This window comes from Barbatula barbatula (assembly GCF_947034865.1).
Source record: "Barbatula barbatula genome assembly, chromosome: 25".
NCBI classification, from domain to species: domain Eukaryota; kingdom Metazoa; phylum Chordata; class Actinopteri; order Cypriniformes; family Nemacheilidae; genus Barbatula; species Barbatula barbatula.
The window spans coordinates 6,664,746-6,680,883 of NC_136788.1; the positions used below are offsets into that span (position 1 = coordinate 6,664,746).

The following is a 16,138-nucleotide window of genomic DNA, read 5'->3' on the forward strand; positions in this document are numbered from 1 at the left end:
AGAATTGTGTGTTTATGTTTTATAGCAGATGGCACCACTACAACGCTCCCTGTCACTACAAGCAATTCTTCTCCAACATCAACTGCCACAAGTGAGTGTTGTTGCTTACGGACTATTATAAGCAATTCTGTAAAACTTTCAATTATGGATTAATTTGAATAAAAAAAACAAATGTAGATTAAAAATGTAAATTACATCATGAGAATTGTGTGTTTATGTTTTATAGCAGATGGCACCACTACAACGCTCCCTGTCACTACAAGCAATTCTTCTCCAACATCAACTGCCACAAGTGAGTGTTGTTGCTTACGGACTATTATAAACAATAGAAATTCTGTAAAACTTTCAATTATGGATTAATTTGAATAAAAAAAACAAATGTAGATTTAAAATGTAAATTACATCATGAGAATTGTGTGTTTATGTTTTATAGCAGATGGCACCACTACAACGCTCCCTGTCACTACAAGCAATTCTTCTCCAACATCAACTGCCACAAGTGAGTGTTGTTGCTTACGGACTTTTATAAGCAATTCTGTAAAACTTTCAATTATGGATTAATTTGAATAAAAAAAACAAATGTAGATTAAAAATGTAAATTACATCATGAGAATTGTGTGTTTATGTTTTATAGCAGATGGCACCATCACAACGCTCCCTGTCACTACAAGCAATTCTTCTCCAACATCAACTGCTACAAGTGAGTGTTGTTGCTTACGGACTATTATAAACAATAGAAATTCTGTAAAACTTTCAATTATGGATTAATTTGAATAAAAAAAACAAATGTAGATTAAAAATGTAAATTACATCATGAGAATTGTGTGTTTATGTTTTATAGCAGATGGCACCACTACAACGCTCCCTGTCACTACAAGCAATTCTTCTCCAACATCAACTGCTACAAGTGAGTGTTGTTGCTTACGGACTATTATAAACAATTCTGTAAAACTTTCAATTATGGATTAATTTGAATAAAAAAAACAAATGTAGATTAAAAATGTAAATTACATCATGAGAATTGTGTGTTTATGTTTTATAGCAGATGGCACCACTACAACGCTCCCTGTCACTACAAGCAATTCTTCCCCAACATCAACTGCTACAAGTGAGTGTTGTTGCTTACGGACTATTATAAGCAATTCTGTAAAACTTTCAATTATGGATTAATTTGAATAAAAAAAACAAATGTAGATTAAAAATGTAAATTACATCATGAGAATTGTGTGTTTATGTTTTATAGCAGATGGCACCACTACAACGCTCCCTGTCACTACAAGCAATTCTTCTCCAACATCAACTGCTACAAGTGAGTGTTGTTGCTTACGGACTATTATAAACAATTCTGTAAAACTTTCAATTATGGATTAATTTGAATAAAAAAAACAAATGTAGATTAAAAATGTAAATTACATCATGAGAATTGTGTGTTTATGTTTTATAGCAGATGGCACCACTACAACGCTCCCTGTCACTACAAGCAATTCTTCCCCAACATCAACTGCTACAAGTGAGTTTTGTTGCTTACGGACTATTATAAGCAATTCTGTAAAACTTTCAATTATGGATTAACTTGAATAAAAAAAACAAATGTAGATTTAAAATGTAAATTACATCATAAGAATTGTGTGTTTTTATGTTTTATAGCAGATGGCACCACTACAACGCTCCCTGTCACTACAAGCAATTCTTCTCCAACATCAACTGCTACAAGTGAGTGTTGTTGCTTATGGAGAATTATATAAATGCTTTAATGGGAAAATCATAGATGTGTCGTTTATACAGTTGTTTATTATTAATGAGAAACTGTATATTATGCTAATAGCTGCTAATAGTTATTCAGTTTACAGTTAATGTTGTTTTAATAATAATACAGTATGAAATGTCATCGTATAAAGTAATTGTTTACACAAATTTCTTTTATTTCAGTATTAAAACCGTCTTTTACTAATAATTATTCTTTAATACTGCCAATCGGGTGAAGATTAAATATATATATATATTATAAAGTTTAGAATGAAACATTTCAAATAACATGATAAGAATTGTGTGTTTGTGTCTCATAGTAATTGGCAGCACCATAGTGTCCATCCGCCCAACACGTGAGTGTGAATGCTTTTGAACAATTATATGAATACTAAAATAGGTTATATAAAATGAAAATACTAGATGTGCCCTTCTCAGTTTATTGTTAATTTGGAACTGTATATTATGATAAAAGTTGCAAATAGAGGACATGCATAGACGTCATTTTCCCATGTGAATACGCCGGGACACGCCCCCTTTAAGCACCAGGACACGTTCCCCTGAGTGGTAAAACACGCAGCAAAATGGCTGAGGAGAAACAAAGAAACCAGGACTAAAACACAATTATTTGCTGAAATTACAAGCAGCTGGACTCTACGATGATCCTTACGGTTTCACTACGACTTACAAAGGAATCAGGTTTTCCTGGACACTGAAATGTTGCGCGGAATTGCGTTTCCTGATATTGTAAGCAGACATTTTGCTGAATGTTTTGCTACCCATGGGGCGCGCTCCGGTGTGCTCACGTGGTGTTCATGCGGTAAAGTGACGACACATCCATACGCTCTATAGTTTATCAGTTTTCAGCAAATGTGATTTCACTAATAATACAGTACAAAATGTCTTGTATAAACAGATTTATTTAATTGTTATATTTAAAACTAATCATCTACTGCTAAGAATTCTTTAATTAAATGTGTAATTCTAATAAATAAATATATTTTATAGAGCAATGAAATGTAATTCTAATCACATTATATGAACGGAGTGTTTGTGTCTCATTGTAATTGTCAACACCACAGTGCCCCCTGCTACAAGTAAGTGTGAATATTTTTTAACAATTATATGAATACTAAAATAGGTTATTTAAAATGAAAATACTAGATGTGCCCTTCTCAGTTTATTGTTAATGTGGAACTGTATATTATGATAAAAGTTGCAAATAGAGGATATGCATAGACGTCACTTTCCCACGTGAATACGCCGGGACACACCCCCTTTAAGCGCCAGGACACGTTCCCCTGAGTGGTAAAACACTCAGCAAAATGGCTGAGGAGAAACAAAGAAACCAGAACTAAAACACAATTATTTGCTGAAATTACAAGCAGCTGGACTCTACGGTGATCCTTACGGTTTCACTACGACTTACAAAGGAATCAGGTTTTCCTGGACACTGAAATTGTTGTGAAACAGGGTGAACGTTGTGGAGGAACCCAAGTGCAGGCAGCGGTGAAGGGGTTAACAGGCTTTAATAAATGTACAAACACAAAACAAACACCCACAATAGGGGAAAACACTAACCAAGACTAAAATACAACATTGAAAACAAATACTTCCCACATGGGGGGCAAAAACAAACTACTAACTCCACACAATGTCACACAGAGAATAAGGAACAAACATCTAAACAGGGCATAGACCATGAACAAGGAAACTAGGAGCATACACAACTGGGTAACGTAGCGCACAGGCAGGGAAACAAGTACAATGATCAAGCACAAGACAATAGACAAGAGGGCATTATATAGGGAGACTAGCAAAGGAGATAACAATGGGCAGATGTGGGTAATGAGACACAGGAGGAAAGCCATACTAGGAACGAGAGGGATGGGGCCACATTACGAGACTGGAGAGAATGCATATTATGTCCTGATTGACTATAATAGGTTTATATAGGACTAAAATGGGTCTGTCATGATTCTGCCCCAGACCAGAAAGTCAAGACAAGAGAAGGCAGAATCATGACAGAAATGTTGCGCGGAATTGCGTTTCCTGATATTGTAAGCAGACATTTTGCTGAATGTTTTGCCACCCATGGGGCGCGCTCCGGTGTGCTCACGTGGTGTTCATGCGGTAAAGTGACGACACATCCATACCCTCTATAGTTTATCAGTTTTCAGCAAATGTGATTTCACTAATAATACAGTACAAAATGTCTTGTATAAACAGATTTATTTAATTGTTATATTTAAAACTAATCTTCTACTGCTAAGAATTCTTTAATTAAATGTGAAACTCTAATAAATAAATACATTTTATAGAGCAATGAAATGTAATTCTGATCACATGATATGAACGGAGTGTTTGTGTCTCATAGATATTGGCACCACCACAGTGCCCCCTGCTACTAGTAAGTGTGAATATTTTTGAACAATTATATGAACACTAAAATAGGTTATATAAAATGAAAATACTTGATGTGCCCTTCTCAGTTTATTGTTAATGTGGAACGAGAGTTACGAATGTACCACCAGAGGCAGTGCTTCACACTAAATGTTATCTCATCGCAGATGCACAGGCCAAGTCTAATACCAACAAAGTCTCTGTGACCAGGATGACGCGGGGTCCTCCCCTATTTAACCCTGTGAAATCCGGCAAACTGTCTCTACAGAATCTTCTCACTGTGACTCAGAGTGACAGCAAGTTCTGCGCGTCATCCAGAACTCTTAGAACCGCAGTTACATATGTAACCCTTGTTCTATTTCGTTCTTCCTGACCGCCAGAGGCAGTGCTTCACACTGGATGACTTATAACAACAAAGTCACGAGGAGGTCTACTCACCTCTAGAAGTTAAGGGTCCTGACAGGACCGCGGTTTGAATAGAGTCTTGTCGTAGCGACATTAATTCTGTAATAACGTGAAAATTTGTTCAGAGATGACACCTTTTAGTGCTGCCCAAGGTGCTGAGATGCTTCTTGTCGAATGACATCTCACTCCTGAAAGTGAGGAACATCCATTAGATTTGTAAGCATGGTTGATGGTCTCCACCACCTAATGCGACAATGTCTGCCTTGATAGGGGCTGACCTCTTCTTTGTCCCCCAAAACAGAGAAAAAGTGGGTCTGATCTCTGGAATTGTTCTGTGGCTCTGATGTAGCTCCGGAGAGCTCTTACTGGACAGAAAAGTCGGCTTCCACAATCCTCTTGTGTATTCAACTCCGAAGGATTAAATACTGACAGTTTAATAGCCTGGTACCTAAACAGGGCCGAGAGCCTCTTGGGAAGAAATGCTGGATTTGGCCATAATGTGACTCCTGAACCATCTGCATTCCAACGATGCGTTAACAGAAAACGTGTGAAGCTCACTCATCCTTTTTGTAGATGTAATGACCAATAGAAATACATTCTTTAGAGAGAGCCATTTAAGGTCACTGTGCTCTGTAGGTTCGATTGGAGGTAATGTAAGAGACTTCAATACAAGGCTCAGGTCCCATGAATGTACCAGAATGGCCCATGAATGTACCCGAACAGTCTCTGTGCACCTCTAAGGAAGGCATGGACTCCCAATGGCTGACCATCTTTTCTTACATGTTGCGCTGAAATTGCAGCCACATAGACTTTTAAAGTAGAGGCTGCCTGTTTATCATCTAGTAGAGATTGCAGATAACGCAACACTAAAGAGACCGGGCACGACTCCGGAAACATTGTCTGCCCCTTACACCAATCAAAGAACAACTTCCGCCTATAAGCGTAAGCATTTCTAGTAGAAGGTGCTCTAGAGTTAAGTATGGTGTTCTGCACATCTTGATCACAGCTCCTCAGAAGTGATTCTGGCCCAATAGAGACCAAACACACAGCTGTAGCCTGTCTGGGTTCGGGTGCCAAATCTGACCTCCCAAATGATTTAGCAGATCTCTCCTTTTGGGAAGGGTCGAGGGCTCCCTTTCTAAGAGGCTGTATATCATTGGAAACCAGGGTCTCCCTGGCCAGTTAGGAGTCCCTTGAAGGACTCTGTGAACTGTTGCCAAGATCAATGGTATTGGGGGAAAGTCATATAGTAACAGGTCAGGCCAGTCATGGGCTAGAGCATCCTGCCCCAAAGGGCTGGATCTCTCTACCAGGGAAATCCATAGAGGGCATTGGGCCGACCCTGCTGAGGCAAAAGGGTCAATATCAACTCTACAACCTATGAGTTGAGACTCCTCTCTCCCGTTATATTTTTGTGGCGCGACAAAGAAATCCGCCACCACATTCGTCACTCCTGGAATGTGCATTGCCCTGACACTTGCAAACCGAGGGAACGCCCAGGTTAACAGTTTCTGTGATACATGAAGAGATTGGAGGGAATTTGTGCTCCCCTGATGGTTGATGTGATAAACTAGTGATGTATTGTCTGACCTGATGAGAACATGCCCGAACTCCTCAGCACTGCGATCACCCTTGGCAGCGAGGGCTTTCTGACAGCATGTCACTCCTTCCTCCCGGGTTTCGGGACCAATGTAACAAAATTCCATAAAAGTGAAGGAAGGAGGCGGGAAGCAGCGAACATTCAACAAAACTTTAATCAAATCAAATAAACAACAAACACGGAATTAAGCGACCGGCAGCCACCTCACTGTAGACTGCCGGCCATAAAACATTAACACAAACTTAACACATGTCCGGGCCCGGTCCTCTCTCTTCATACAATCCTGTCGCTCCTCTCTTATGCTTCCTGAGCTCCCCGTGAGAGATGCGAGAACAGGGCACGCACAGCTGATGCTCGTTATCACTCACGTGACCGGACTCGCGCCTTTCCCTCACGGCTCTCGTCCCGCCCTGCTCGTCACATGGACTATTATAAACACTAGAAATTCTGTAATACTTTCAATTGTTAGCATTTTAATAAAAGAAATATATAGTTCACAGCAGCGCCGCCGCTCCCACCACGCGCATCACGCACTGTGCGTAGGGCACCAAGTGCCGAGGGGGCACCAAAAATAGCCTGATGAATTTTAAAAATTTTAAGGCATATTTTAGCCATGTATATGCAAAAAAAACGGCCGAACAATCCCATATCACCCCATCCACACCACGGCAGTGCCGGTTGATCGCGCGTGCGCCTGACGCAGTTTGACAGAGGCCAGCTAGTGAAGAGCTATGTAATGTGTAAACCTCACTATCAATCAACAGAGACGCTTTAGCCTCCTCGTTAGAGCGCTCGTCTCCCAATCGGACCGACGTCGGTTCGAAGCATGAGGCGAGTAACTTTAATTTCGGTGCAGCTTGCAATCTGAATTGAGATTTTACTGTTAAACATTGATATTTTTTGTTTTACTATTCTGTTTACTGAAGAAAAGTTTGCACCTTTAAGGGGGGGGGCATCATAATGGAATTATGCTTAGGGCACCAAAATGGCTAGCAGCGGCCCTGGTTCACAGTAAAATGTAAATCACATCAGTAGAATTGTGTGTTTGTGATTTTTAGCATATGGTACCATCACAACGCTCCCTGTCACTACTACAAGTGAGTGTTGTTGCTTACGGACTATTATAAACAATAGAAATTCTGTAAAACTTTCAATTATGGATTAATTTGAATTAAAAAAACAAATGTAGATTTAAAATGTAAATTACATCACAAGAATTGTGTGTTTATGTTTTATAGCAGATGGCGCCACTACAACGCTCCCTGTCACTACAAGCAATTCTTCTCCAACATCAACTGCTACAAGTGAGTGTTGTTGCTTACGAACTTTTATAAACAATTCTGTAAAACTTTCAATTATGGATTAATTTGAATTAAAAAAACAAATGTAGATTTAAAATGTAAATTACATCACAAGAATTGTGTGTTTATGTTTTATAGCAGATGGCACCATCACAACGCTCCCTGTCACTACTACAAGTGAGTGTTGTTGCTTACGGACTATTATAAACAATAGAAATTCTGTAAAACTTTCAATTATGGATTAATTTGAATTAAAAAAACAAATGTAGATTTAAAATGTAAATTACATCACAAGAATTGTGTGTTTATGTTTTATAGCAGATGGCGCCATCACAACGCTCCCTGTCACTACAAGCAATTCTTCTCCAACATCAACTGCTACAAGTGAGTGTTGTTGCTTACGGACTTTTATAAACAATAGAAATTCTGTAAAACTTTCGATAATGGATTAATTTGAATAAAAAAACAAATGTAGATTTAAAATGTAAATTACATCATGAGAATTGTTTTTTTCCATATTTTTTTCCACATAGAGGGTGAAACTGGGATGATTGTTGGCATAATTCTGGGTTTGTTCTGTTTTATCATAATCATCATTCTTTTTTTATTCATCTATAGAAGGAGGTGAGTTGTTTTATTACTATTTCAGAACATGTGATGTTTGTTGAGGACTCTAGTGGTCACTAATGTAATTTTTTTATCTTCAGGCGAACAAAACCCAGCGAATATCCTACAGATATTCCAATCCATAACATTGGGTAACTTTTCTTAACCTCGTCTTTAATATAAACATTCAAAGTTGAATATTTGATAACACTAACTTAATTCAGTCTTCTCTTTCTCTTCCAGAGGTAAAATGTAAGTGACAATACAACGCACAACAATGTCTAATGTCTATAACACAATCTTACAATTTGTTTTTAAAGCGTTTCTCTTTATTTTTAACTGTTTCTTTATGAACTTTAACATGGTGTATACAAAGAAAAAAAAAATCAAAAAAATATTTTCACACATTAATACGTTTCGGTATTATTACTCGTACGAAAAGGCACTGGCACTGAGCTTAACTCTGAGCAGACTGAACGCTGAAAACAACAGTTTAACATAAAGTTAATAAAAATGATTCGTCCAAAACTTCAGAAGTGTCTTTTATGACTAATACTGTCCTCACAAACCAAGTTTCAGATACAGTCACCCACAGGGGTGTGGGTACATGGTGGCCATGGGTGGCCACGTCTACCCCTGAGTGATGTATATCCACCTATCTGGCAACCTCTGTTGTGCAAATTAGTTTTAATATGTGTGTCGATTTTTATAGAGTGTTGCAGCGCAGATTATTTAGCGTATGCACTGAAAGTAACACGTTAACATGATGTCAAACGCTGACGCAGTGACGCAAACAGTCTGAGCGCTATTGCTGAACATCTGCTTACCACTTAATCGTTAGTGACAGTGTATCATGGAGGTTCATCGCAAACCGAAAGATCAGGTCAGAAAAATCTTGTCTTTTTAACTTGATCAACAAACTATGTGAAGAGAACAATTGGTGTATATTACAGTAGAAGTTAAATCATTTCTATCTGAAGGCAGGTGCAGGGCCTGGACCCACCCACATTGACAGCTGGCCCACCCAATCAGAAATAAAAATACTACTCTGTATAGTTAAACATGGATACTTCATTATGTTGTGTATTTTATCTATAACATGTTATGTTAAAAACAGTAAAATTATAAGTAAGCCTGATAACTATTTAAAATGTAAGTGTGTTGGTGATGTGTTTTCATTGGTTGTTCATTGGTGTTTTCATTAAAAAAAATATATATATTATAATATTGAACATGTATCATTCAGGCCCACCTCGACTTAATCCAGCCCCACCCATCTGTCACGTTCTGCATCCGCCACTGTAGGGATCTTTTGGTCACCCTTATAAAATCACTTTGTCTTACCTGGCCAAAAACTGTTCTGGCAACGCCCCTCGACCATCATCCCACCTTCCCTGTGCCACAGAAATGTATTCAATTTATTAAATTAATTAAAATATGTGAAAATGTGTAGAGTATAGGTTTATTTGCAATATACCGATAGTTTGTAACTGATAATATAAGCTCAAAATTGACTTTATATGGCTAAATATACACTAAAACATTAGTTTTACACAAAAACAAGAATACACATAAAACAATATGACCACAATAATTAGCACCAAAGAATTGCACAAGAACAATTTTGTTGTTACGTTTGTGCTTCTGGTTGTTAGCGTCTTGTGAAATGGTCTATAGGTCCTTTATAAACTGCTATGCAATGTTTCAATTATTACAAAAACATCAGCAAGCAGAAATACAAGTGGGTATAAAGAGGATAAAGTCTCTAGATCACAAGATCGCAAAAACAAATACAAAAGAAACTTTTTTTTCAATAATTGTTCAATCATGTTGCGCACATTTGGGCTACTATTTGAAAACCAATGCTATAAGCCAGCCACAGATGTCTGGCCGCATTTTGATCTACAATAAATGAGTCATGTGTTTAGAAAGAAACTTGAACCTTTGTTTCTTAAAAATAAGCTTTAAACATGGTCTAAATTGTTTAGGGAAATAACCTTCAGTCCTGTAGTGTGCACTTAGAACTAACATCCTTACCTTTTCTCTTCTTTTCTTTGTTTAATGGCAAGCAGTGGTACTGCTTTAAGAATGGAAGAATATGAAGAGTATTTTAGGAGGAAGCATGCAGACTCCAACTGTGGTTTCGCCGAAGAGTATGAGGTAAGCTGAAAGTTCAATTTTGTTGCCATCTCTGTTTGAAACATAAGATTGCCGTTCCTTTCCATATCTGACCCAATTTGCAATAATTGAGCTTATCTTGTGAATCCGGGGAAAGTAAGGGGACCGTTTTGTACTTGCGCAAAAACAGTTTTTAACCAAAAACGTTACGGATTGCAGCTTTAATGAAGGTATCTGCACATGTGATCTGTCAAATACATGTGTAGGTGTGAAGAAGGGGTGTGATTTGTATTATTGCAGGAGTTGAAAACTGTTGGAACTGCTCAGGCCAAAAATTCAGCACTGGCTATTGAAAACAAGGCAAAGAACCGCTACAATGATGTGTTACCTTGTAAGCTTAATGTATTTAAATGAACTTTCTTGCTGTTTTAACTGTTTGAGCTTTTGTCTTTATATCAATAGCAATAAATGAAGTAATAATTATTCTAATATGGAGAACCAATATTACAATATAGCCAAAAAAACTAATTCTAAATAAGAGTATTATTTTATATATCTTTAAATATTTACCTTTAAAGATGATGCTTCAAGAGTCAAATTATCCATGTGTGGCAACCCCTATGATGACTACATCAATGCCAACTATATTCCGGTGAGTATAAATGCATTTGTATTAAAAATAACAACATGTCAGCATAATCCAAGTTAATTACTTTTCACATTCATCTTTTTGTGACCAGGGCTACAATTCAAGAAAGGAGTTTATAGCCGCTCAGGGTCCACTACCCATCACAGTGAATGAATTCTGGAGAATGATCTGGGAAAAGAACGTCTGCACCTTAGTGATGCTGACCAGATGCAAAGAGCAGGGACGAGTAAGTTCAAGATATAGGAATAAAGTCATTGTTTGTCGTATCACATCCTATCAAGTGGTGGGAATATGATTTAGTAAGTGACATGCATGTGTATTATAGGTGGAGTATGCTTTTTCTGTCATTTTCTGTAGATCAAGTGTGAGAAGTACTGGTCATCTGGGACTAGTCATTACCATAACATTTCTGTGACGATTACATCAGAGATACCACTGGAGTTCTGGACTATAAGAGACTTTAGCGTCAAAAATGTGAGGCAGTATATTTCTCTTCAGTGGCCTCAACAAGTCATTTAAAAGCACTGAAAGTTAGACAATTTTTAACTTTGATAAATGCCATAAACAGAAAAACATGGGATACAATATATGTATATTGCATGCAATCATGCTTTTTTACATCAAGAGGTTATGGCTTTACAGTTTATATAATGTGTTATATAATGTGACTGAAACAGGTGAAAACAGCGGAGACACGCAATGTACGGCAATTCCACTTCACGGCGTGGCCAGATCATGGAGTTCCACAGAGCACTGAACTTCTTATTGACTTCAGACATGTGGTGAGAGAACACATAGACCAATACTCGCGTCACTCACCAACTATAGTACATTGCAGGTAAGCAGACATACAACATAGACAGAATTGACAAATGAGGAAAAATAATTTTTTCATTGCTAACCATCCTACTTCTCCAGTGCTGGTGTAGGTAGAACAGGGACCTTCGTTGCGATCGACCACCTGATCTTCCAGATTGAAAGAGAAAGCATGGTGGACGTCTATGGAATTGTTCATGATATGCGAATGCACAGGCCTTTCATGGTGCAGACTGAGGTAAGTGACCTTGTCCTAACCTTATCCTCTTTATGTTATATAAATTTCCGAGTCAAATATTGGAGTGCCACAGGGATTTCATTTAGGCCCCATGAATTTCTTATCATACGTGTTTCCTTTAGGAGATAATATCAGTTAAGCCAGGTCTTATTGCTGATGTTTATACACATGTTTCTTATTGTTTATGTCTTTGTCTATTTTCTACTACAGGCTCAATATGTTTATCTACAGCAGTGTGCCAATGACATGATTCGATCAAGAACTGGAACCAATGTAGACTTAATTTATCAGAACACAGAAGCCCTTCATACCTATGAAAATTTTCCAGTTTAGAAGGCAAATTGAAGACATGATCATGATAGAAATTACATACAACGTTTTGTCGTAAATTCTGTAATTCTGCACAGAAGTAACATTTATACTCAATACAAACAATACAATGACACACAAAAGATAAGTAGATAAACTCAAAAGAAAACAGAAAATTATGTAATATTTTGAATAAGAGATTTTTATTTTTTTACTTTGACTTATCCAAAGAATATACTTGTATAATTTATCATATTTAAGACAAACGTCAAACTCCTGTATGTTTCTTCTACTATGTTTTTACTATGACAGCCTAATTCTGTATGCCGATATAAGGGACTTTGCTAAGAAAGAAACATTTTATAAAAACGAATCACAGAGTTTACTTAATAATAGCTCAATACAGTTAGGTAGCAATATGGCTTTTGGTCCTGATGTGTAAAAGAAATGCTTTCAGTCAGAGGGAAATTTCAATGAAATGGACCTTTAAAATTTTGTGCTTTGTAATATTGTTCAATAATTTGGGACTGAACCATTACTTTATTTTACATTATTTTTTTTTATGTAATTTTGTTCCTCCTTTTACTAGAAGGCACTTTAATCATTTAGCCTTTCAATGTATATGATACAAATGTATGTTTTTACAGAGGTAAAGCTTTTGTTGTGATATCCAGACAACTATGTCTAAATTGCTGACTATTGCTAAATTACATGGAATTACATGGGTATTTTCATCAGGAATTATAACTTTAATGGTACAAATGTGCTGTTTTATGGGTTCGTTTTGTGGTTTTGTCATTTTATATATATATACTTGAATTAATTTCACCTTACATGTATTTAACACTGTGCGTATATTTATACAGTACTTTGTTGCGTAAATGTTGATTAAACGGATTCAGTTCTTTTGAAAGGTCTACATATGCTGAATAAATAAATCTAATAAAAAACTGGATTGCACATGAAGACATAACATTTGAGCCACTGCAAACATTGTATTGATTTAATATTAGGAAGATACAACTTTAATCTAGCTGTGTATTGACAAAAGCCTCGCGATACGATACATATAATGAAAGATGGATCACGATACAGTAGGCTATATTGCGGTATATTAACATATTATTTCAAAAGATAAAAGATGCATAAAACAGAGCTGAAAATACAGCTTACGGTTGCAAGAGCATGATATAAACACGTCTGTGAAATGACAATGCGTGTTTTATCCATGCTCTAAACGCAACAGTGAAAACAGTGCCTTATGTAGGCTGCATGATTAAAAAAACATAGGCCTACTATTGCAGATGAGCAAACTATGTATTGTAGATGTCTTTCAGATGTAAATGCAGACGTCAAATAGACGTAAGACAGATATGTGTGCTATCGGGGCAGAGTGGGTGGTCGTCTTCAGATACCTGAAAGAAGCGAAATTTCTAACTTGATTAAGCGCCACATTCATGAACAAGGACACGGTGGATGAAACTGCATGTTGGCTGGCCTTCGACAACGATATTGGATCAATGTAGCTGGTGCAGCCATAAGAAGAATTTTATCAAAGTGTGTAGTATGTACAAGTTTCCATGGAACTGCAGGCCATCAACAAATGGCTTATTTAACCCTAGATCGAGTCTTACCAGACAAATCCAAATTCATCCCGGTTTGGATCCTATGGAATGTGCCAATGACATGATTCGATCAAGAACTGGAACGAATGTAGACTTCATTTATCAGAACACAGAAGCCCTTCATACCTATAAAAATGTCCCAGTTAAGAAGGCAAATTGAAGATGGTCACATGATCATGATAGAAATTACATACAACGTTTTGTTGTAAATTCTGCACAGAAGTAACATTTCTACTCAATACAAACAATACAATGACACACAAAAGATAAATAGATAAACTTAAAAGAAAACAGAAAATTATGTAATATTTTTAATAAGAGGTGCTAAGCTAAACGCTAACAATGTGGCGCCGCGCTAGAGCGATTAAGTACGCACTGATGCGGGCAGATATGTATCAACTCGTGTTTTCCTTTAACATTTACGACTCACACTACAATTATTATTCTTGTTAAAACGTTTTTAGTCTGAACATTGTAAATCTAGCAATCCACGCAATCTAGGCTGCTCTGTGGAATATTAACAGCGCGCGCCTCCCGCCTTGGCTCAAATTCAGAGCAGCGCGCGCACAGTTGAACTGCGCCTGACAGGATCGCTCGTTTCATCGAAGTTCTCATTTCACAACAGTGGATTAGAGAGTTATATATTTATCATCTATATATTAAAATATTTACTCGTAGGCTGACAGAACGCCGTCTGACAAGAGTAGCCTAACAACGGTTTTTTGAGGCCCTTCTTTACTGACTGGAAGTTCCTCTGACTGGAAATTTCGTTTTATCAGGTGAGACTCCAGGTGCTTTGAAAAGCACAGTTTTTTTATTTTTAAGGTATTTATACAGCAACGGGATCAGCACCAATATTGCCTATGACAAAAATAAAGCCTAAGTGGTTTGTATGAAATGTATAAAATGTTATTATTTGGTTTTATTTTTATATTATTTAACTTAAGCGTTAAGAGCAGGGTTACCACGGTAACCGGAATATGCACTGAAATAATGACAAAATTAAGTAACACTCATTTCAAAGTGTTTTTTTCATATTTATCTGTAAATTATTTGTAGCATGCCTAAATCCCCGGCTTTATAACTATTATATAGCTATTATGTATTTAATTAGCTGTTATACAAATTACTGTTAATTTATATAAACCTGTTCCACGTTTCTTGAAGCTTTTATTCTTTTATTATTTTGACAGTTGTTGAAGCATGTCATGTATGTATATATTGTGTGGAGTAACCACAGAGTGGCGCTGTGACTCCACTGTGGTTATTATAGACACCTGAGTAAACAGACAGTGCAGTTCAACCACATGCGGTCTCATGTGATCAGTAGGCTACATTACATGGTGTCAGAACTTACGAAAATTAATGATGGAACAGTTAAAACCTCTGGAAGCTCTTAGCTTGGAAGGAACCTAAGCTGAGAACTGGAGAGGATGGATTCAGTGATTCGAACTAATTGCATCTAATTGCAAGCGGAATCACATATACGGACAAAGTAAAGTGTGCCACTCTTCTGCACATCGCAGGAGATGAGGCTATCACGTTATTCCACACGACACATTTGATGATGATGTTGACGACTGCGAGATGCTAAAGTAACTCTTTGGCAAATACTGCAAACCATGAAAAAACCTGACATACCAGAGACACTTATTCTTTACTAGAGCACAAGGCCAGTCAGAGTCTATTGATGCTTTTGTGACAGACTTGAAGAATAAAGCGAAAGGATTGTGAATTTAGAGAACTCATCGTGTCACTGATAAGAGACCGCATTGTTTGTGGTATTACAAACGACCAGATAAGAGGCAGGCTGTTATGGGAACATGATCTGACTCTACAGAGAGCAGTGGACATCTGCCGGGCTGGTGAAGTGAGTCATGGAGTTAATTGTGATGATAAAATCTTCCTTGGCACTATTCAAATGAAAGAGACTGAATTGTTTCCAATCAACGGGATAGATGTAATGAAAACGAAAGTACTACAAACTGGAGTGGAACAGTGGACTGAAACTCTCAAAGTTATCAAGAACAACCTGAATGTAAAAAGTTTGACACAGGTGCTGACTGTAATGTCATATCAGTGCGAGATCTGGAAGCGCTGAAGATCAACAGAAAGGACTTGGAAAATTCACGCTGCAAACTGGTGACTTATTCAGGTCACAAGATGTCACCCTTGGGTCAGCCACGACTTGAATGCCTGTACAAAGATAAGCTGTACACTAGACTTTCAGGTCCAACAGCAAAATGCATGTGCAATTCTAGGAAGAGAATCGTGGAGCGCACTGGGTATAATTAAAAAGATTTATGAATTAATAGACACTTC

General features: G+C 37.3%; 1 protein-coding gene across 1 annotated transcript; it reads left to right on the top strand.

The window, feature by feature from the left end:
- Window positions 1–4,101: 4,101 nt before the first annotated feature.
- Window positions 4,102–13,170, top strand: LOC306890880 (receptor-type tyrosine-protein phosphatase eta-like; the record flags this gene model as incomplete). The annotated part of the gene is made up of 14 exons (XM_079450896.1): window positions 4,102–4,156; window positions 7,396–7,458; window positions 7,594–7,632; window positions 7,774–7,839; window positions 7,989–8,079; window positions 8,163–8,213; window positions 10,134–10,221; window positions 10,480–10,570; window positions 10,758–10,831; window positions 10,920–11,054; window positions 11,186–11,302; window positions 11,506–11,666; window positions 11,747–11,882; window positions 12,093–13,170. Coding segments are annotated over 14 exons (1,290 nt in total), but the record flags the coding sequence as incomplete, so codon positions are not given.
- Window positions 13,171–16,138: the final 2,968 nt, after the last annotated feature.